General features: G+C 41.6%; 1 protein-coding gene across 1 annotated transcript; it reads right to left on the reverse strand.

Annotated features, from left to right (window-relative positions):
- Positions 1-145: 145 nt before the first annotated feature.
- Positions 146-22,363, reverse strand: b4galt6 (UDP-Gal:betaGlcNAc beta 1,4- galactosyltransferase, polypeptide 6). The gene is made up of 9 exons (XM_042056565.1): positions 21,392-22,363; positions 9,701-9,817; positions 9,168-9,281; positions 8,953-9,074; positions 8,474-8,590; positions 7,451-7,638; positions 5,788-5,910; positions 5,563-5,664; positions 146-3,930 (listed from the first exon to the last, which is right to left on the reverse strand). Exons 1-9 carry the CDS (start codon positions 21,504-21,506, stop codon positions 3,783-3,785), a joined length of 1,146 nt encoding a protein of 381 aa, XP_041912499.1. The 5' UTR covers positions 21,507-22,363; the 3' UTR covers positions 146-3,782.
- Between the last annotated feature and the right edge of the window lie 2,849 nt (positions 22,364-25,212).

Here is a 25,212-nt window from a genome sequence, read left to right on the forward strand (position 1 = left end):
TCAGCAAACACAAAGCTAGGTGTACAGTACTTCTGAATTTGATTACTGTGATGTCAATGTTGCTGAGAGTGTAATAGCATTACTAGCCTACCACAAAAAGGTTGATTAAATACAATAGAACTCATGAAAAAGACATCAGACAAGGTTTCACCGATATACTCTTTTTAATGATCAGTAGAGCGTACCGCAGTGAACAGACCGGCATAACTGAAAAGATTTCTGGAAAAACAATAGTCGTACCTGTCAATCAAGTCAGCCAGTCACAGAGTTGTGAATTTGAAATTAGTGTTACAGTAAAACGGGCCCATAGGGAAACGGGTGCTTACAGTGAAAGAGTGCCCCCCACCACACCCCACCCCATCCAGACCCAAGAAGCAACAGATATACAGATAGACACCCATCCATGACCATAACCCTCAACCTCGGCCCGAACTCAACTATTTAACACCACTCTCATTGTTTTTTATGTTTTGTTTTTTTAAAGGGCCACGGACTGACACCTTGACAGATAAATGAGTTATTGTACTGTTGTATTGTCTTTATTTTCGCTCCTTTGAAAAATAAATGTGCACTCTATTGGCATGTGAAAGCCCCAGCCACACTAGCACACTGCATCTCAGCAACCATGCAGAAGTGAAAAACAAAACACCTATCATTTCAAAATAAAAAAAAAAAGTGAAAAAATAAAATAAACTCAAGGCACAAATATGAATACTGCAAAAAATGTAACACTCTACATTACAGCTTTGTAAGTGAATACGTCCTTATAATCTTCTCTTTTAGCCCCCCTTTTTTGTTGTTTATTTGTATTTTTTGGGCTACGTCATTGAACACAGGACATGTGTGGAAGAAAGGTGGGGTTCCATTTGCGGTTCAGACAACATACTACTCTTGGCAGTGAGTCCCACATACACCCATCACAGGAATTTTACAAATGTGTGCGTGTTGGCCCTCTATCGTGATGAAAGGCTTAGGAACACACAGCCTCTACTGGCCGATGCCCAGTCCACCACAAGGTCCTTCTCAAACGGTCTCCCCACAACCCCTTCCAAGCTCCTTATGTGGAACTGGGATATGTGGAGAGGTTTGGCAGAATCTCAGGGCTCTGACGGGACGACAGTGCCCATAGAGATTAGGGACTGGGGGAATAACGTTAACACACTGGTAGGATTCTCAACTGTGCCTTTTGAGACCCAAAACAAGGCCCCCAACGAGGTCATATGTATACTAGGACAGATGAATACTATTTCTGTCTGCAATATGTTTGGGCTTCCTGTGTATGCAAACAGTACACACACACACACACACACACACACACAGTCATCTAAAAAGATCAAATATCCCATTATTAGATTAGCTTTCAGTGCAGGAGGAGGAGAAAGAGGAGGAGGAAGAGAAGAGGGAAAGGAAAAAAGGAAACGGACTTTGGCACCGGACACACCAACACAAACAACATATGTGCACTTCACTGTTTTAAAAAAGTATTTTTGGAATAATTCGTCGTCCGTCATCATTGGTAAGATGTGTACGCTGACGATTGTGAAACCCGTAGCGACAGGGCCAAATCAAATACAGACTTTACCTCTCCTGCCTTGGCAACCGTTACTATGTAAACAGCAGGAGATGGCTACCCAATACTACCCTTAGCCTATTTTAAAAAAAAAAGAAAAAAAAAAAAAAAAAAAGAAAGAAGCACCAAGTCCTTCCTCGTACCTCAAAGTACTTCCTGGAGCTAATGCGCCTGGAAGAAGCAAAACACATCTGACTGCAAAGCACCCTGGGATGCTTGCATTAGCAGTTATCGCTCACCAATAGAACACCAATATGATAAATAACACAAACATCAACCGAAGAATTAAAGGGAAAAAAAGGACAATCAACGGCTGAACCTCTCTCTCTCTCACTCGCGCACGCACACACGCACACACACACACACACACACAAAGATAACTTTAAAAACCTTAAAATAGAGAAAATGGAAAAAACTATATACAGACAGACAGACAGACAGAGAAAGAGAGAGCTCTATCTGCTGAGCGCTGGCACACTGGTCACAAAAAGCTCCAAGCTTCACAGGGCCCAGGGGCCACTCAAGAGCGCGAGCAAGCGCTCCCTCATCCTGGCCCAGCTGTCCAACAGACCGCAATGCAAAGCAATCACACACACACACAAGTACAACTGAACACAGAGTACACAATGCACTCCACAGACACACATACTCACACACGCTACACCCAATAAGGGGTGTTTAGCAGCTATGACCCCTGTTACCCCCCACCCCTCCAGAGCAAGGAGGGACCATCTACACTCCCCCCCTCTGCTTCTCATGTTCCATAGTGCACTTTAAAAGGAGAGAAGACACTACAGCTGAAAGAAAGCTCAACGCTTCTCCAATGATACGATGTCAAAAAGAAAAAGAAAGCAGAGAAGAGTAAGGCATGCACAACAGTGTTGTTGTTGTTGTTGTTGTTGTCGTTTTAAACGGCCCCCCTCCTGCTTTTTCTCTTTGCCCACTACACCTGCTCGCTTTGATGGTCTCATTCTCCTCTTAAAGAGGGGACGCGAACAGAAAAAACAAAATGAATCTACATAGCTGCCAAAAGAAGAGTGGAGAGTGAAACACAAGAATGTCAAAGGCAGAGGTGTGTGTGAAAGTGTGTGTGCGCGCGAGTCTGCCCATAAACATCTACACACTCACACACACACATACAGAGAGACGCATATACACACACCAATCCCCTGTTCACGGAATGCAACACGACACAGGAGTGCTTCAAATACTTAAATAAAACATGAAAAAATAAATACAAAAGAAAAAAATTCAAAAAAAAAAAAAAAATCATCAATTTGCAACACATAAATCAAACCATTTAACTTCCTGGCAACTGAAAGGTCTTTTTTTTTTCTTTAAGATATTCACTGCAACAAAAGAAAATAAACAAACAAAAAAGAAAAAAAGTCTGTTGGCTTCTGAGAGGCAGCCGAGAGGTGGCACGTTCTGCTGAGTGGGTGAAAGCAAGTGATTGACAGGAAACAGCGGTGAAAGAGCCTATGAGTGTTAGGTTAAGGCTTTGCAGTAAACATCCGATTGGTTGATTCTGGCACTCCTCGCCTCTTGGCTTGTAGTGTAATGTGGACATAAGTCGCATAAAGCCAGCAATGACATGCAGTGAGAATCAGAAAAGCACAAGTACTCCCTCACACACAGGCACAGGCGTACACGCACACACACACACAAATTCATACATGAGGTATTCCCACACGTCAACCAAGTCTGCAGACACGCAATCAGACAGATATGTTTTTTGCTTTTTTCCCCCCTCTCTTGTTCAGCTAGCCCATCCAACACCACCCCACATTATTTACACACTAACATTTGGACGAGACCAAGTGCCCTGTACGCAATACACAAACGCCATGAAATCCTACAAGACACGCACAGCACACACACACACACACACACACACACCTTTACTTTCACCTCTCAATATGACTCCATACACATACAGAAACTGATAAGACACACCTTGGACCAAAAAAAACCAAAAAAAAACCAAATACACATTCAAAACTGACTTGAAACTGAAATGCGTCCAAACCACGAACACTCGGATCAGTTTAATTTGCCTACCCTTTTCCTAATTATCCTTCACCCTCTTCCTCTCTTCCTTTCTCTCTCACTAACACACACACCCCCCCAGGAGGAGCATATCAGACATGAGTGTGTGAGTGTATGTATGCATGTATGTATGTATGTATGTATGTGTGTGTGTGTCATGCGTTCAGTAGTCTGCAATCGGAGCCAGCTCAGGGTGCAGGTTGACACTGATGTTCTTGTAGAGGCTGGAAGTGGACACCTCTGGCGTGTAGTTCAGATTGTTCAGGCCATCCAGGTGCTGGCGCTCCTTTGAGTAGCGCAACAATTTATATCTGAGAGAGAGAGAGAGATGGAGAGGGAGAGGGAGAGGGAGAAAGGAGAAAGAGAAAGCGAGAGATAGATAGGTATAGAGAGAGAGAGAGAGAGGAGGGATAAAGACAGAGAGGGACGTAGAGAGTAAAAGTGACAGGAAGGAGTGGAAGAGAGGAAGAAAGCCAATTAAAAAAAAGACAGACCAGTTTGAGTCCTACCCACCACGCACCTCTGAAGTTGGTCACTCCTCCGCTAATGCTACTAACCGGAAGTTGCAAAAGGAACACCCCTAAATGAGTATACCGGTACTCTGTTTCTAAAACTGATAGTTCCGGTCCTTGATTGGTTGAATCACATTCGATGCCATTGTATAAAGGCTGTCACACACAACCGGCGATCGCTCTACTACATACACTAGTGGTGACGCGATCACCCATTGCTTCAGTGGCAATACACTGACCAGACAGCTATTATGACCTATCAAAATCGCCCTGAAAACTAGAAAGAGCCTGATTAGAGCGATGCGGCGGCGATGGTTGCCCGTCGTTCCACTTGCCGTGCGTGTTGCCGTCGCGTCATCGGCCGTGTGTGTAGGCCTTAAGGAGCAGAAACGCTCACCTTGACCGCATTTAGTTCTATATTGCTGTGCTGCCACAACTTGATACAAAAGTTACAGTTGCTGTGTCTCGACATTGCTTGGCAACCACTCTGATAGAGGAAATATATGTATTGGCGTAAGAATGATGATCTATGAATAAGGTTAAGTTATTGATTGAACTTTGCCAGGTATTTATAGCAACCATTTAAAAAATAAGCCACAAGTCCGTAGGTTCCACTGACTATACAACAGCTAAGGGGGTTTTAGGAATGCAGCATAAGGTCACTTCAAAGGAATGAGGCATGCATCAAATGGAGTCTCTCCAACAATGACATGGGAGACAATGACTTTGCCGTCCTCAATGTCACAAATGAAAACTGTACAATAATTGCGAAGAATTGTGAAACATGACTTATCTCTAACAGTGATTCCCAACATAGCAAAAACAGTGAACATGATTGTGATGCAAACATTAATTTTGCAAGGTGACAGTGCTCATGATCAATTATGGAAGTTTGATGGTCTGTCGACAATGAACCAGGTGATTTAATGAAGTGCTGAGTCCCTTTGTATAAGGCACTTTGCCATTGCAAAATGTCAGGAAAATCAGCTTACAAAGTGTCAATTTAATTTCCTATTATTTCAAAACCAAAACAGACAATCTTTTGCCATTTCAAACAATGACTAAAGTTCTCTCACTCTCTCTCTCACACATACCATTTTCTTCTCAAAGGGATGGCCACTATCATATACAGAATGGCAAACAAAGGTCACGGAGACACACACTTAACAGACACACATATGGACTGCAAACGGCATGTGCCAAATCAGCAAACAGAGAAATGATTAGTGTCCTCAGGGGTACAGGGGAACAGAACTTCTTATCACAAAACCATACCCCCCCCCCCTGGGAAACACACAAACACATGTGTGCTTGCCTGGGATGAACTGAACCGCAGGTGAGTGAGACATATAACCGGTCATGTCAGTGAGTGTGTGAGTACATGACATGTTGGGTGTGTGTGTGTGTGTGTGTGTGTGTGTGTGTACCTACCTGCCCAAGAACTGCACCTCCCCCCGATGATGGTGTGGAATGGATTTGTATTTGCCAATCTCTCCCTCAGGTCGTGTTACATTGTAGCCAGCATAGGACACCCTAGGACAGTGGGGAGAGAGAGGATACATTACATCACACACTATTCTCTCTCTCCATCTCTCACACACAGACACACTCATGTACAGTACACATGCATGTCCAAACGCACGCACATGCACATACCTGTTCCACAGGTCGTCGTCCTCTCCTCCCCAGCCCCAGAATGCATTGGGAAAACCGTTGATCTTGCGGAACTGCTCCACCGTCAGCCCACTGACGCCCCCGAAGAACCCATTATAGGGCAGGCTGAGGACAAAGACAAGGCATTAGCGAAACACACTCCTCGTGTTCCCTCACAGAGACACAAAGAGACAAACATTCACACACACACACATACTGCGGAGCTCCTTTGAAATCCCACAGCACCTTAGCCCTTACAGCTGTTGGCTCAGAATGAACAGAACAAAATAAAATAAAAGGGAAAAGAAAGAAAATAAATTCTTACCCTCAGCTGTCACCTGCCAACAAGGGGTGACAAAAGACAGGGCTAAATATTACTGAGTTGCATACCTGCACACACACACACACACACGCGTGTGTTACACGAGCATGTGAGCGCACACGCGCACACACACTCCCTCACACACACACCTACACCCATCCTTCATGTTTAAGGAGAACACAAAGGGGATTGCGAGTTTCACACATATACAGTAGGCCCTTCTCCAGTCAGGCAACTGTATGTATGGCTCACATTCTACATACAAGTAGCCCAAACAACCTACCACGGACGAACGGACAGACGCACACACACACACACACACACACAGCCAGTTGGGTCCCTCTGGCCTTGAGGGGAAGAACAAGGGGACAGGTCCACTGCATGAGAGCTCACCAAGACACAAAGTACTCAAAACACACACACCAGCTCAGCATGAAAAACAGTAGAAGATTGAAGGGAGAAAAATAGAAACGCTTCTTTGGATACAATACAATACAGTACAATACAATCCCTCGGCGAGATAACAAGGTGTGCCCAATGACCATGTCTGCATTGGCGAGTACTACAATGTGCAGATCAGCGCTTCACTTTCCTTAACCTTCACATTAATATCAGCCTACTTTTGTTAAAAGCTCATTAAGTAAACTATTCAAAACATGATGTATTAACAATCTAAGCATAAGTATCTGAATTCCAATTAGGCTATAGTATACCATATTAGTCAGAGTCTGGACTAGCCTACTACGCTTAGCTTAGCTATGCTGCACACATTTACACTTGCGTGCATGGCGGGGTTTAAAACATTATAGGCAAAGTAGTCTGTTTAACATCCAAAGACATTGTACTTCTCAAGAGTCAATAAACAATACAGTGAGCCATTTGAGATGGGAGACCAAGAATAAATAGGCGGTCAATAGTAAAACGACACGTCGCCTAAAAAAATTGCCGTCGACTAATTTTCATGGTCAATTACGACGACTAATCGCGGCAGCACTACTCTAGATACATGAGAATACAACAGCAACTGTTGGAAAAGCCTCTATCCAGGCATGATGACCTCAGAGAGAATTTGTTCTGATGAAATCTAGTTGAGGCATCATGACAATGTAAAAACAGGTAAATAATATGACATTAGGCATACACTGGTGGGAGAAGGACCTCATCTCTAAAGACTGCCTGGAGTGAATATTTAACAACCAAGCAGACACATTGCCACTGTATCTGCAAGGAGGGAGCTTGTGGCATTGTAGGACTGTGTGTGTGTGTGCGTGTGTGTGTGTGTGTGTGAGAGTGAGTGACTGCAAAAGAAAGTGAATGAGACTGTGTGATTGCTTGGAGACTTACATGTACATGTACTTGTCCAGCTTGGCAGCGAAGTGCCGAGGCATGTTGGTGCAGCCGTAGTAGTTGCGGTCGTTCTCGGGGATGTGGTCCACGTCGTGGAAGACCAGACAGTCCCAGTCCAGGTCTTTCATGGCCTCACGGAATCCCACATTAAACAGCATCGCACGGTTAAAGGGCTGGGTACCCGTCTACACGCACACACGCGCACACACACACACACACACACACACACACACGCCAAACACACACGCAGACAGGTTCGGTTACTGTCTGAAACATTTATCAAGGCAAAACTTAACTAACCACCTTGTTCCCAGTCTATGGTATTTACATGTCGTCTTAGTGACCAGTGAATCGAAAATGACAGTGTTGTATATGAGAACACAAAATACAAAATTAAGGAACAGAAGCAACTGCTTACATGAAAATGGGCTTGCAAAAGTCTTCACATTCAAGTCAAATGTGAGTTGTTTACATTATTTCTACGGACTGTGACAGATCTGTTCAAGATGAGGACAGTTTCCTCATCCTAACAGAATCATCTCTCCTCCCCAGAGTCTATTAATAATGCACATGATGTGACTCAATGTGGCAAAGACTCAATGGAAGAACACAATCGAATCATTAAGTGATTGATGGTAAAGGGTTAACGCTAATTTGATTCTCAATCGACTGCAGTGGCAACCCCACATTCATTACAATAACAAAGCAATTACACTGAAATTCAACTGTCGCCTTCAGTTTGTTGTGATTCTGATGTGAACAGCAGCCCCTTCAGAGTCCAGCAGGGGGCAGCACTGACAGGGTGTCCAGGCAAGTGCATGTTCAAGTAGATGCGTACCATCATAAGGAAGGAGGCAATGAAACAGAGTGATACTGTGTGTGAGTGTGTGTACAGTATACACATGCTCAATGACACAGAAGACAAAGTTTCAGGCACTGCAGCAGTGGTGGGAGTTTTGGGCTCTCTCAGACTGTGCATGTTGAGAGTTTATGATTGCGTGTGTGTGTGTGTGTGTCTACCTGCTCGATAACGTAGAAGGCAAACTGAAGTCTCTGGCGCTGCAACATGGGTGTGAGGTGCAGCAGCAGGATGGGCAGGTGTTCATGACGATTCCTGAAGGGGATGAGAACAGCCACCTGAGAGAAAGAGAGAGAGAGATACAGATAGACACAGAGAGAGAGAGACCGACAGAGAGAGAGAGATAGAGAGAAAAAGAAAGATTAACCGAGAGAGGAAGAGACAGACAGAGAGAGAAAGAAAGAGATTAACAAACACTGACAACTATTATTCTCAGATGGATTTATTTCTGTCTGTGCAGGGTTTAGAGCAAGAAAAAGCGGTATACCTGACGTTATCGGAAATGTTAAAACCCACTATGTGTAATTGCCTATTTTCAAATCTTGACCAAGTCTGCCCATGTATGAATTCCAGCACAGTGCCTGAGAACTTTGCGCCCTGCATACTGAACATACTATGCGTATATAGAAGTGTTACGGACCTTCCAGCGGGGTTGGCAGTCCGTGGGTCTCCAGTGGCCTCCGTACTGAATGCCCAGCTGCTTGAACTTGATCTCCAGCTCCTCTACAGGAAACTCTGTCATATTTACCTCAATGGGGCCCTCTGCAAATACACACACGATACATCAAACATAAATACATGCAGACAAACACCATGACAAATCAACATACTCACGGGCCTTTGGCAGATACTCACTCATAGAGGGCAGGCGTTCTGGGCAGGGCAGGTTCAATGAGTAGGTGAAGTTCTCAGGGAGGTACGTGGTAGGCTGGACCACATACTCACTGGAGTTGTTCCCATCTGGGTAATCTGACACACACACACACACACACACACCTTATTCATACAGGCCGCAGTGTTCAGAAGCATTGGAGGAATCCGAGCACTAAACTTGAATGAAATAGAGCTGAAATAAGCTCATCCTTTCATGCCTTTAGCACAGCACTCGGGATTCCGACAGAGATGTATCTGCCCGATAAACAAACTGCTGAATGCCACTTGATACAGCTTGCCTGCAGACTTATCTCAAAGTACCACCCTTCTTCAATGTCAGACTAAAAGGGCTGAAATGGCTGACTGTGGAGGACCAGCAGATCAAAGTGAGCGACAAAGGGAGGAGAGAAAAGCTGGCGATGGTCCACTTTTAGTCTGTCAGAGGTCCAGACGATGGCATCAAATGACATGGTCAGGTTCTGTGATAAGCTGAGGAGTACTGGGCGACAACTCACCTGTCCCATTGAGCGTGCTGTTCTTATTGGTGTAGAGCCGGATCATCTGACCAAATGTCCGCACGTTATTCCTCAATATTATCCCCTGAGCCTGTACCATGAAGTAGTATGTATTGGCTGTGGGAGAGGAAGAGAAAGATACAAGACAGTGTCAGTGAGGGAGAGAGAGAGAGACTTTCTCACCTGACCCCATCACCCCATGTAGAGAGACACACACACACGCAGGCACGGAACCACTTTGCAGGTGCACATGTTCTCTCTCTCTTGCAGCAGGACTTGTCACCGCTTAAGTCAAATTATGCTAGGTGCTTCTAAATCAACTGCTAACTGACAGGAAAGGAAAACAAAAGTTTAGCGATCAGGAAGTGTCAGGAATTTTGCAAACACAGAAGGATTACATAGAGTGGCCATGAGACGCGAAGGGACATGAATGTGTTCTGCATTTGAGAAACGTAATCGATTGCGGACGTGCACAGACAGTTACAGACAAAGAGCGCATCGTTGGCCTTGGTTAGGCTACTTTCACTTTCTAGAGTGTGCATTCATTACATGAAAGATGCTTCATACCAAAACAGCGATCAAATATTATCAAATGTATCATGACGTGTTGTCACAAACACTTGTTCCTATTAGAAAATCAAAACCAAAATCATGTAAGTAAATACTATGTTAAGTGTGTTCTTTTATTGACGCCTGTAATAATGCGATTTCAGTTTGTAAAATGTATGCCCCCCCCCCCAAAAAAAACTGTATTAATCCCCCCTATGTGAAGCACTGAAGTGGGGCAATTCCCCCCACCCCCCCCCCTTAATTCTGAAGACTGGTCACTGATATCTATGGCAATCACAAAGGAGGGCTTTGCTTGCATTAACTATACAAGGCTAGTGTCACAAGACCACATGTTTGAAAACTCCAGCTTTGATTTTAATGTGGCATTTGAATCCGCAAACATCGGATAACGATGACATAGAAACCCATGTCGTTCCCCACCACCATGTTTTTAAAATGAAAATGGAATAATATGTATGTTCCCTAAGGCTATTGCCAGTTTTATCTGTGAATTAGTACTGATGAATTTCTATTCATCATTACAGCTACATATTGCAGTGGAATGGGTTTGAATGAGTTGTTTAATGTCATTATGCTGGCATATAAATTTCATCACTTCAAAAAATATTATTTTCTTTCCCTGTGTTGATGCAGAATCACTCACTTTCGCATCTCAACTAGTCTTCGGTAGTCTGTACCTCATACGCAGTGCATCTTATACCAGATGCAGGGGCAGTGGAAAGTGGAAGTAAGGGGCTACGATCACACCGCCCAGGCTACTGGAGGCAGGACGCAACAAACAACTTTTACAAATAACAAATCCACTCGGCTGCTGTCTGGGGCTTTTGCCAAATGCACGAAATACAACCCTTACAGTCTTCTGAAACTCTAAAAGACATGGTTTCTTTTAACATGGTGGAGAAGAGTGCATTTGGCGCTTCAGTACTGTAGCCTCAGAAAAATATTAGAACTGTATGTGACAATCAGTAAGAATTTCCTCTAGTTTTACAATAATAACAATTCATTAGGACTATTTTCTGCTAAAACATTAGCCGTATTTCAAGTTCAATGTACAGTGTGAGACATGACATCACAATCAGGAATTATTTGAATGAGACGGTAGTTTCACATAGATAAGTCTTTCATTTTTGCACTCTCTGGCTGACAGTCTTTGAAGTACCTTGCATATGCATCCGTTCTAGGCTCAATTTTAGCCTATGTTAAAATAGGGTCTACATAATTAGTGCATGTCTGGTTTGTGGGGGCGTGGCATTACGATAGTTGCTTCCCATCGTGATGTCAGTCAACCACCACGATGGACAATGACATCATCCATAGGCCCAACCCTACTCTCAATGCACCTTAAAATGTATTTCCCAAGTTTCCACAGAGACGGGAATGAAGCCAAGTGCTGCTTAGGTACACCACACCTCAACATTCATTATCTGCTACATCCCACAGAGGAGGATGGGATACAGACAGTCTGCTCAACATGGTTTAATCCCCAACGCACGCTTTCAGATTTCAGTACGATTTCAGATTTTTCCACCCTGGGACCAGGTTTCAAAAAAGTGCGGTTTCGAGCAATGCGTTTACAGGATTCGTTTGGACGATAGGCCAAGACGAAGCAAAACTGGGGCGTTTAACCCAAAAAGCGTCTCCGTGTGGACGGGGCCTAATGTTCAATGTTAAAATGATAATGATGTCAGTGATCACTGTATGGTTGCCTGTGTTAGAAATTGCAAGCTGATTAAAACCAAGCCACGGTTTATTTTTAAACGAAATTACAAACGTTTTAATGAACAAGCTTTTCTTCATGAAATCTATCGGAGTGATTTACACTTAGTTAGTGTTATGGATGATGTTCAGCTGGCCTGGTCTTATTTTAAAAAGACCTTTTTAGGCATAGTTGACAAACATGCCCCTATTAGAAGATATAGAGTGAGGGGCAGAGATAATCCTTGGTTTAATGACTCTATTGCAACTGCTATTAGAGACCGGAATGAAGAATGGATCAAGGCAAAAAGAAATAATAATGATAAATGTTGGTTAGATTATAGGGTATTAAGAAACAAATGCACACGATTAATAAAAAGTACAAAAAGTGCATATTATCTGAATTTAATAAATGAAAACCTTAATGACCCCAAAAAGTTTTGGAAAGCAATTAAATCTTCTTCAGGGGAAGTGCCACCCTCCACTATCCCCGAAGTTATAAAAACAAGCCAGGGTGAAGTAAGGGGTAAACAAAATATAGTGGATACTTTTAACAAGCATTTTATTAATGCAGGAATAGCCACTCAGTCAACACTCCCAGCCAATCCCACAAATTGTGTAACCCCCATTACAGACTCGTCTAATGTAAGTTTGAATAATTTCAAATTCATTTCTATATCTGTCTCTGAAGTACGAAAGGCACTGCTGGGCCTGGTACATTGGCAAGGAGGACTTGCACTCTGAGAGACCAGTAATCACACAAGGTTGGTTATTAGACCACTGTAGGGCCTGGACCATAAAAAGTCTGCTGGCCCAGACCAGATTGAACCGTATTTCCTCAAAACTGCTGCAAACTTGATTGCTGGTCCTATCTCCTCCATTTTCAATCTAAGCCTGCACAGTGGTTCTATTCCAAAGTCATGGAAATCTGCATTTGTACTCCCACTTTAAAAAAAAAAAAAGTGGAGACCCATCGGTCTTAGACAATTACCGTCCAATCTCCAGACTATCCGTCTTGGCTAAACTATTTGAATCTCTTATAAATGAGCAATTAAAACAGTTTTTTAGCTGACAACTGTATTTTAAGTCCTACTCAGTCTAGTTTCCGACAAGGACACAGTACAATTACGGCTGTAACCTCTGTTGCAAATGATATTGTTAATGCTTTGGATAACAAAAATGTGTGTGCTGCCCTATTCATTGACTTATCTAAAGCATGACACCGTTGACCATAATCTTCTTCTGCAAAGACTGCAAAGCATAGGTTTAAGTAGCACTGTGCTAAATTGGTTTTCTAATTACCTGAGTGATAGATCCCAGTGTGTGGCATTAGATAACTGCACCTCATCCTTGCTAGAAGTAAAAATGGGTGTCCCTCAAGGATCAGCTTTGGGTCCTATATTATTTTCTATTTAATTTAGGTATGACTTTGAACCAAACTAAGGCTCATCTTTATGCAGATGACACTATCTTGTACACCTCTGCTAAATCATTGAAAGAAACAATTCATAATTTACAGTCTGCCTTTAGTCAGATACAAACATCTCTGGTAGGATTAAAATTGGTATTAAATGCTAAAAAACAAAATCAATGGTTTTTACACGTTCTCATTCTCCTATAGATTTGTCTATTTTAACACGAGATGGTACCCCAATAGAGTAACTTCCTACAAATACCTAGGTATTTGGTTGGATGAAAAACTGTCTTTTGGGGTACATATTGAGAGCCTTTTAAAAAAACTCAGACCCAAGTTAGGTTTTTATTTTAGATTAAAGAAGTGTTTTCCTTATTCAGCAAGGAAAAGGTTGGTGCAGAGCACATTCTTATCATTCTTATTCTTATCACATTCCTATTATACGGTGACCTCATTTATATGCACTCCTCTTCATCTTTATTAAAAAAAATTAGATGTAGTATACCACTCAGCCTTGCGTTTCATTACAGGTGCAGCAGCCAGGACTCACCACTGCATTCTGTATGAAACTGTACAATGGTCCTCCCTCTTCCTCAGAAGGAAGTTCCATTTATTGATTTTCATTGCTAAAGCTCTAATGGGTAAATTATCCCTCCACATTTCAAATTTGCTTTCTTACCATAATAGTGTTTACAGGACAAGGTTGTCAGAAAAAATATTATTAGTTCAGTGTTTCCCACAAAATTGGATTCAATTTGTGGCGGTAGCTGACTTGGACAGGGGGGGGGGGGGTGTATTAAGATCGTCTTGGTAGTGTATAGGTCTAATTGAGTGCCTGTCACTTTAAGACGTTTGAGGGAACCCTTGCAATTGTAACACAGTTGAAAGGCTGCTGATGTGTGGATGCAATTCATAACGTTTTCTACATTTGGGACAAGCACTTTTGAACTTTGGAAAACACTTTTCCATTTACATTGGGATTTTGCAAACATTCAGTGTCAGAGTCAATAAAATGAGCCCTTCAACGAAATTGACAAGCAGCTGTAAGTAGGCTAAGCATGCCAAATTCGACATCCAAACAGTATTCTAACGTTAGCTTTGAGATACTGCTTGATTTCATAACTTAACTTAGTTTAGTCTCTTCAATGTAGCCTACTATGTTGTGATAAGACCTTAGCAGAGTTCACTTCAATGCAGCAGTTTTGAACAAATTTGCACAGCATGGTCATGGATGCTAAGCGGATTTAATAGCAATTTAGCCAGACGTCTTCTATGCAATGCTTCTATGTGGCAACAACAATCCTTCAACAATCGTGAATATTTTGTTAATGCACATTGGCAGTGGGCTACAAGAGAGAGCGGGGCGGGGCAAGGAAAGGCTGCGTGCGTAAAAAGCGCAGCTCAATGGCAATGCAAGGATCTGACCTTATATTTAATTTAAATTAAATTAAATTAAACATAGAATATTAATCTGTGGCGGCCAATTTTTATTTCGTGGCGCCCCGCCACAGATTAGTCAATGTATGGGAAACACTGTAGTTATTCCATCAACAAGAACAGAACTTGGTAAAACAGCTCTCTCATCATATGCACGTAAAGTTTGGAATGAACTTCAAAACAGCCTAAATCTAGAATCACTTCCATCTTTCAATACTTTTAAAAATCTTTTAAAGTCAACTCTGACAGAACAGTGTAATTGTTTTTAACTGGTGCCCTTTAATGTTGTATGTCTGTATTAGCTTAAGTTAAGTGTAATGTCTTGATTGTGTTTGTATAGTGTATGTACAGAGATTTGTGGTGTGGTATGTAACTTTGTCCTGTCTTTTATGTATATATATTTTTTTGTAACTTTTTGCCGCCAGTCTTGGCCAGGACTCCCTGGGAGAAGAGTTACTGTAACTCAATGGGACTTTTCCTGGTTAAATAAAGGTTAAATAAAATAAAAAGATTGAGCTTGGTCTGGTGAAAGCCAGACTAAGACACTCTGGCAATGAGTAATAATGCACGTTACTTTTACCCCTTGCATCGCGAGGAACCAATCACATCGGTGTATCTGATGGGCGGGCCATGAGGCGAGCTAAACAGATGACGACAGTACTGCGCTAATGCAGCGCAAATCAGTCAGTAAACATTTGTCGTAGTGTTATCCAATTGCGTCAAAGTCCGGAATCAGTCAGTAAACATTGGTTGTAGTGTGATCCAATTGCATGCAATGAGATTTTCAAATGCATGCTTGGTGCCACCCCTTGAGTTGGGCCATTTTCATTATTCGTGGCCAGATACAAGGATACAAGGAAGTTTATTGTCACATGCATATAGTTACTGGAAGTAAGAAATGCAGTGAAATTATGTCTGGTGTCAGCCTATTTGTGCATTAATGGGGGGGGGGGGGGTGCATTAAAACAAAGAGGGGTTAGATCCTTAATCTTTCTAGATTACCAGGGTCTGGATTTTCCAGGCTATAAATACAGCACAAAACAAGAAATTTGGCAAGAAACAAATAGTTTGTGTGCTACCAAAGTTGTCCAATAGATATTAATAATAATAATAATAATAATAATAATAACTCGATATTTTTTGTGATTTTGACGATAACGATAATTAGTCGATATCCTTTAAAAAATTGTTTTTGTTAAAGTCTGAGTTACTTTACAGCTCATTATTTATGAATAGTATCATTACAATAATAACCAATAACCTAACCTGTGACTTTTTAACTTAATCAACCAATGCATTGTCACTCTATGACACATTTCCAATTCTGCCCCACTTGTGTGTGCGGCAATGACATGGTCTAGCCAGCTACATTAGAGAAGATGAATAGGCCTAACAGTTTCCCAAGAGAAAGTCTGAAGCTGAAGTTCCTTTCAAACCTTTACATAGGATTCACTGTAAAACTACGAGCAGACCAACAGAGTAGCTTACATCTCAGTTATTTCCTTCTATGTTTTGTTTTAGAGAAATCACGTAGGCTAGCATTCCAAGTTACAGAATAGAAACTAATGCGTTAGCTTATGGCTAATGTATATGAGAAATCCCATAGAGATGCTAAAGGTTAGCATAATCGGTAAACGTAGATATTTAGAGCGAACTTCAGTCCATTTACAAAAGAGTTACATGAGAATAGTTATTTGTTTACAACTGACTATTAAAATACTCAAAGGCTAATGTTTTCTCTCCATATAATACCGTGTAGGAAAAAACGTGACTCTCATCAATGCTACTTGAACAGAAGTAGCCGCATTAAAATCCCAAGTAGGCTACTCTCGCTGCACAAAATAAACATTAGGCTGCGTGGGACAACGTTGTGACCCACTAGTGATCACGTGACACTTGCTCTGCTGCACTTCTCCCGCATAGCCTACCTCCTGGGAATGTATGAGTCTTCCGTGCGTGATTTCGAGTGTAATTTAAATACTCGATAATGTCAATTTGCACATCGTTAAAACAACAATCACGATATTATCGCAGACAATATATATTGCCCACCCCTAGTTTGTACCTGGGTGCATTAAACTATTGTAACATTTCTACTCCCAGAGGCCTTCCCTACCAGAGGATAGGTGTGAAATGGACCCTGTCTAAGCAGTGAAGTGAACTCAACCGCTGGTCAAGGACTAGTGCCGTCAAAGATGCTCCATCTAAGTGGCTTTTATCAAAACACACACTTTATGTTCCGTGCTTTGGCAGCATACCAAAGCCAACTTTTTACATTACTCCTTCATGGTTAGTCAGGTGACATTATGGGTTGCATGAACTACAGATGGTCTTGTTTTCTGAAGTCTGTTGCTGTGAGGCCAAAACAGACAGCTTATGTCATTGCAAACTATCAAACATTTAACATTTATGTTGTGCTCTACTCTCAATGAAGTATATAGGCCAATGCTTATTATGTCAAGGAAATGTCTGGTGCTCTTTCCAAAGACAGAATTGAGACTGCAATCTGAAGACTTAAATGCCATTTGGAGTTGTATTTATCGGAGTCAAGTGAAATACTGTACATTCATCATCTTCAATATCAATATTATGTTGTATTTCCCGATACAACACAGGCTGGTAGACATGCCAAGCACTAAGACAGTAATACAATGGTGGCCAGCAGACTGTGTTGTTGTTGTTGTTAGGCCTATCATTGCCTTTTAAATTTTCACCAACTCAAATTCTTAGTTGCTGTACTTTATTCTTAGTTCCTTATAATTTGCATTGCTAACTTAACTTTCACAACTATGATGCAATACCACTAAAGAACAGCCATAAAGAAAGCAACACAAAATTGAGCGAAAAACTGGGCAAGTTCATCTTCCGGCTCTCTCTATAGCCTTCCTACCACAACTATGACTAACCAACAGCAGCTTGTGACTCCATTGGTTTGCGTCAGCTCATCAAACTACTAAAGTCAGCGGCCACAGTTCTGTAAGTAGGCCGTCACACACATAACATGTCACCATTCAGACACAAGAGCAAGAAAGCCACGACAGGGTGGCGGTGACAAAACGTGCAACACTTTTTGCTCTCCTCAGTTCATGTGTCTGAGAAGGCTAGATCCGCAAATAATAATTTACCAATGTCAGTGTTTCCCATACATTGACTAATCTGTGGCGGGCCGCCACAGATTAATATTCTATGTTTAATTTAATTTAATTGAAATTAAATATAAGGTCAAATCCTTGCATTGCCATTGAGCTGCGCTTTTTACGCACGCAGCTTTTCCTTGTCCCGCCCCGCTCTCTCTCGTAGCCCGCTGCCCCTCCTCTGCATGTGCATTTAACAAAATATTCACGATTGTTGAAGGATTGTTGTTGCCACATAGAAGCGTTGCATAGAAGATGTCTGGCTAAATTGCTATTAAATCCGCTTAGCATCGTGACCATGCTGCGCAAATTTGTTCAAAACTGCTGCATTGAAGTGAACTCTGCTAAGGTCTTATCACAACATAGTAGGCTACACTGAAGAGACAAAACTAAGTTAAGTTATGAAATCAAGCAGTATCTCAAAGCTAACATTAGAATACTGTTTGGATGTCGAATTTGGCATGCTTAGCCTACTTACAGCTGCTTGTCAATTTCGTTGAAGGGCTCATTTTATTGACTCTGACACTGAATGTTTGCAAAATCCCGATGTAAATGGAAAAGTGTGTTTCAAAATTCAAAAGTGTGTGAACCTTTATTTTAACTATGTAGAAAACGTTATGAATTGCATCCACACATCAGCAGCCTTTCAACTGTGTTACAATTGCAAGGGTTCCCTCAAACGTCTTAAAGTGACAGGCACTCAATTAGACCTATACACTACCAAGACGATCTTAATACACCCCCCACCCCCCCACCCCCGTTGTACAAGTCAGTTACCGCCACAAATTGAATCCAATTCTGTGGGAAACACTGAATGTGCCAACTTCATGCAAATTTGCTGATGTCTGGCAGGTTTAAAGTAAAAAACATAACATCCATCCACTTCTGTCCAGGTTCTATAGAATTTTAGAATACTACTCACATTTCCAGTGATATAGAATGCGAATTTGGATTTTGTCCCAGGAAACAGATTGTCAACCGAGAACAAGTTCTGACAAACAGCATATGGCAACAGGTAGGCCTAGCCCTTCAATTCTTCAGTGTTTGTTCCACTTGTATGCAACACAGACATACAGTATAATCCCCTGGCCATTTCTGAATTCTTCTAAACATCCGCTCAGCAAAAGGACCAATGCTAAAACACACTAGCAGATCTCAGGAGAGACTTTCGCTACTTTAACATCTGTCTGCCTAAAGCACATCTTCCCTGGCTCTGGCTCTCTGCTTGCCAAGGGACAGCTTAATACAGCTGATTGCAAACTGAGCAGTCCTAACAAGTCCACTGCTATATCAAAACACCAGCAGCATGTACACATTGGCAACCCAACATCTACTCAACAACATGAGGCCAACTTTAAAGCTTGCAAAGAGTGATGGGCTAAAAACTGTCCAGTCAAGTGGTCTGTCTCCCACAGGAAGCCATGTTGATGCAGGCCGCCTAAAATCAGCCATAGCTAGGCTACTTCACACATATGCATTGTGATGAGGGTTTGGCGCACTATAACTAGTGCACTAAAACAACACACTCCTCTCATTATAGGCCACACCTTATGAGTTAGGGTGCAATTAGCTAAATCACTGGGTGCTCTGGATGGTTGGCACCCAGAATGCAAGCAATCATGAGAACAGACACAAATGCTGAAATGTTTGGGTCACATATATGCCGAGTCAAGCATTGTTTTGAGATGGTGAAATTGCCTGCAGGTTTTTCCTCATGGCTAGGCAGCAGGAGCACACATACACAGACACAAACACACAGACACACACACTACCTGACCTCTCCCCGGCCCAGTCACTTAACCATATGATGCCCTTCTTTGCTCCACCGTATCAATGCACCACATGTCAATGCTCAGAGGGAAATGACCTGTCAGTGGCAATGACTTGACCCCCGACATAACTTTTGCTTTAGTCAATACATCTTACTTGACTAGGAACAACCAGAAGGTCTAAAATCAAACTGAGGTAATTGCCAAACATTATGGGTGTGCGATCCTTTTCTGCCATTCAACTAGTATGCTACAAATAACTACAAAAACAATACCCTGCTGAAAAAAACAGCTAGAAACCAGCTTATGCTGGTAGCTGATTTTAGCTGGTCTTTGCTGGTTTTCTTCCAGCTCTTGATGGTCTTTGCTGGTGTAGCTGGTTGGGCCACCAGCTGGATATGCTGTCGTGACCATCTGAGGAAGCTGATCATGGTCGTGTAGGATACAGCCGGTGCAAGATGGTCATGCTGGTGACCAGCCTGTCAAGCTTAACATTGTTCGTGTAAGATGGTCATGCTGGTATGCTAGAATGACCAACATAAGCTGGCATAGCCAGTTAAACCAGCAGTGTAGACCAGCAACACCAGCTAAAATTACCAGCTTGAAGTGGTATGACAAGCAAAACCAGCTGAATTACCATCGTAAGCTGGGTAAACTAGCTGAAGGTATGTTTTCGCAAGAGTTTTGCTGGTCTAGCAGGTCAACCATCATAGGGTGGTCAAACAAGCTGGTTAACATGCTGGTCAACCAGCAAACCACCGTAAGCTGGTCATGCTGTTTTTTTTCAACAGGGTATGGACAAATTTACCTTAAGAGCCATAATACAAGCAGCAACAAATAATATAAGCCATCATCAGCCCAAGAGAACTCACAAACTAAGAAAAGGGAACCACTCTCATTTTGCATGGTCATGCTTTTTCAAGATAAGACTGTGGGACAGCCTTACCTGTGTATGACAGCTATCTATAACATCTACCTAACGTTATCTATAATACTGTTAAAATATACTGTAGGCGTACCCTAGAGTTAAACATTTTGACGACCTGGATAACGGTAACGTTTCCTGTTACTATCAGACTAATTTACACCACAGAAAGGTTAGGGTTACACCAATGAGGCGTATAATTAAACAGTTAATTAGATAATCAAGATTACACTCAGCACTTCACACCAACAGGCGGATACTAGATGCTGTCCACAATCCGCAAATAAATCATTAACTTTACAACCACCTAGCGAGCCTACTGGATAGCTAGCGCCATAGTTTATTACTTCTGTGATTTGCCATCTCAGAACACCGATAACAGCTGTGGCTACATGCAAATGACCACGACTCGACTGATATCTGCCGTTACCCAAATACTACATCAACGATAAAAATGAATGAGCTTGGATTATGTTTGCAAACAGCTGACTAGGTGGAACGCTAGCTGACAAGCTAGGATACCCATCTACATGCTATTGCTAGCGCTAGATCTACCTTCAGAATGAATGAAGTCCAGCCAATTGGCTTAGGGGTAATTTAACTAGCGGGAGCTTAGCAATGGTATGTGTTTGATTGTATTAGCTAGCTAGCTAGCTAACATTGCAAAGTGGTTTCAAACAAGCAATGAATGAAGAGCTCATATGATAACATTAATCAACAATAAAGTCAGTAAAAAATGAAACTCACCTATACCAGGAGCCACATAAATGAAGTACAAGCAGGTCGTAGACATTGAAAAGAAAAAAATGAAGGCCAAAAAGGAGCGGTTTGATAACCGCAACAGCCGTCTCAAATTCAACATTTTGCTGCGAGCCTACACTAGCTAATGGACAGGTCCATAAAATACTGCTCACTAATTACAAATGACTTTGCTTGATATGACAAAAAGCGGATATCAAAGACACCAAACTGGTCCTGCGAAACTCAATGCATCCATAAAGTCCGCATCGTTCTGCTAACGGTTATAGCCAGGGATGCAGCGAAAATGCTAGCTAAATCTATGCTAGCGATCTAGGCTAGCTTGCCAGGGAAAAAAACGAATAGCTACTCCACTCAAGAAATTTCCAGATCGAAAAAGCAGGCCCTGATCAGTCACTGTTGGGGCTTTCATAGCATCGTCGATCGGGCATTCTGAAATTGGTGATGATATGGTTCGATATTTAAAAATATTATTTTATGGATACCCATGATAACGTTTCATGTTTCGATGTCATGCTTCGCCGGCAACGAATGACCACGGGGGATTCGGGTGTGTGCGCCGCCTCCTCCCACTCGCAAGCCTAGCGATGTTTCCAAAACACTACCTAAGCTGACCACTTAGGTAACTAGCGTGCTGAAATCTAACACCGGTAATTGCTTTAATCTTAAAGCAGAAGGTGAATCCCGCTATAGCATTACGACATTAACATTAAACATCAAAGTAGGCGCAAGTTCCGGTATAGACTAAGCTCAGTTTTCGTTCCATCTCATTTCTGCTGGCGATGCAGCCATGGTGGGTGTTGCCAGCCGTGCCTTCCTCCTTCTCCTTCACTTGTCAGCTTTCTCCATGGCAACCACTATACTGCAGTGAATTGTGGGTTCATAAGGTTGCGTTGCTGTGATGACCGGTGACCGCCTGACCCGCCGGTCACATCGTCTTAACACGGGATGTAGTTCTAGGCTATCAGCAGAGAGGGTTGAAGCGGATCTTTGGTATCAAAGTGCCACCGGCGTGAATCGTCTGTTGCAACAAAACAGTTGGGTTGATTATGTGTCATAAGCTAAGTTGTGGAATGGGACAACACGTGGGTTAAATTATGGCGACACTTCCCTTGTGAAAAAGAGCAGTATTTTGGGACAAAATATAGTAGGCTAATCTTATGCATACGCCCCATTTTGAGTTTTTTTGCCCGACATTGGATCTACTTAGGAGATAATTGCTCCTACATACTTTGGCCTATAATCAAATAGATAGCAAGGTGACATTGATATGATGTTGATTTTCCATCCAAATCATAATTTTGGTTGAGATTGAAATCTCAATGGTAAATAGACATTGAATCAGCATTACAATCCTGACATCCCATACAGAAAAATAATATATTCACATATATGCAGCTTGAACATATTCCAGTATAAGAACATCTATGTTAAATAAATATATTTACATCTATGTTAAATAGATATATTTCCATGTATGTATCAATATATTTCAAAATATAAGTAAATATTCAATATTGGCCACTTTCTTATATTTTATGCATACAATTAAATATATTGAAATATATGACACTAAGAAGCATGATCACATGACCCTTGATGAAGATTCTGATCACATGATCTATATATTTCAGACATATATTTCTCTAATATAGTTCATATTCTACTATGGTTTGATATTTTCCACATTGATCAATAAATATTTCACTATTGTGTTTACTTAAAATCAGTATAAAGAGGAAGCAGGGTTTCTACACATTTTCCATTTCAAAATTCCATACTTTTTCCATACTCAAATTTCAAAACTTCTCGGTAGATTTTTCTGACCATATTCTCGACATTGTGGCCACTTCTGGTTTGGGATAACTCGGTGAAAACAAAGGTATGGATAACTGAAGTGAATTAAAAAATTACACTTAATATTTGTCCATTTAGCTGGGTCATTTTTAGTTGTATCATAGTTGTATGTTGATGATGGGGACTGACAGTTACACTACACAACAGTAGGAATGGTTCATTATGACCTGAGTGAAGTGATTAGTACTGCAAATGCAATAGTCTGGAAACAATTTCTCCATACCCTTGTTTCTTTTTTCCATACTTATCCAGACCTGGAAATTACTAAAATCAAATTCCATACTTTTCCAGGTTTTCCATACTGCGTAGGAACCCTGAGGAAGAAACACACAACACTTCTGTTATCTTTTATTCTATTTTATTGAAAATCTTTGTTTTTGTTATGGAACCTCAGTTCTGTCACTTTGGCATTTATTGCATGGCCCAGCAATCTGGAGTGAGTGTCTGGCCAGGGAACTGCTTTAGGGTGGCCTCTGAATAAGACAGAACATATACAAATAGAACATGCAAAATATTAGTGACACAAGTGCAAAAACACTGTTGAGTTATCACGATAATTGGAGATAAATACAAAGTGAGTTGGAGAGAAAGACATACAAATAAAATAAACTCACCAATTATCGTCTTAGTCCTCTCAGGGTTCAGGTATAGAAGTGCCTCCTAAAAAATAGCACAATCAATGAGGACCTCAAATAGTTACAGTTTACTAGCACAGAAAAGATCTATGATGGTGAGGCAAAAATGTGGAGCACACATTATGTTACATTGCTGGGTCCCACATATACTTACATTCTTGTACTATATGTATTAAATATATTGTAGCCATCTATTTAAATATAAGCTGGATGTAGCTGCATGTGAATATATTTTTCCCTAGATTTTTCTGTATGGGAAAAACCTGACAAAACTTCCTGATTAAGTGCCTGGAGTACCTGCTGCTACAAAACATCCTGCCACATGTAAGCCCACATCTGGATCCTTTTCAATTCGCCTACAGGACCAAGAGAGGCACTGAGGATGCTGTGGCATGCCTGCTGCACCTCCTCCTACAATACCTGGATTGCCCAGGCACAACTGCCAGGATCCTGTTTGCAGATTTCAGCTCTGCATTCAACACCATTTAAAGACACAATTACTGATCCAGAAACTGCGCCACCGCAACGTCCCCTCCCGCCTGATCCATCTCCTCCACAACTTCCTCACCAACAGACAACTAGTCAGGGGGCCTATATGGTTTCTGTGGGTTTGAAATGTTAATTTTTGGAGAGTGGTTGGACTGTCTTTAGAGTTCATTGAACATGGAGAAAAATGATGTCTCCATTTTTTTACCTGTTTCAACCCTATTTCTTTGAAATTGTATATTTCACTGTAATTAACACCATAAATTTCGCCTAAATCACTGGCTATGTTGAATAAAGTTAAGAAACAGTTATTTTCAACAGTATGATTGTATGTCAGTATGATTGTATGTCAAACAATTGAGAGAAGAGAGAAGATCAATAACCAATTAGTTTCACCAAATACACATACTCCATTGCTGAAAGATAGTGAAAACATAACAGAATCACAGATGAGACCTCAAACAACATTTAATTAATTTACATATACACAACATATTAGATCTCACCTCCACAATTTCCTCATCAAAATCTACAACTAGTCTACTAGACCTCACCTTCTTAAGACTGCTCTCCCCTTCCTGGATAATGTTTTGCTCTAGATTATAAACAATTCAATGCTATCAGGGCATGTACCACAGTCGTATTAATCCCTCCCTTAAAAAACCTAGCCTTGTATCAATACTGGTCCTTCTGGACCTCAGCGCTGCCTTTGACACCATAGACCATGACATACTACTTAGGCTTGAAAATTTGATTCATCAGACTCAGCACTCGCTTGGTTTAGGTCATACCTTCCTAACTGTCAACAATTTGTACAGGTCCATGATAAAC

Source organism: Alosa sapidissima, chromosome 12, assembly GCF_018492685.1.
Source record: "Alosa sapidissima isolate fAloSap1 chromosome 12, fAloSap1.pri, whole genome shotgun sequence".
Classification (NCBI taxonomy): domain Eukaryota; kingdom Metazoa; phylum Chordata; class Actinopteri; order Clupeiformes; family Clupeidae; genus Alosa; species Alosa sapidissima.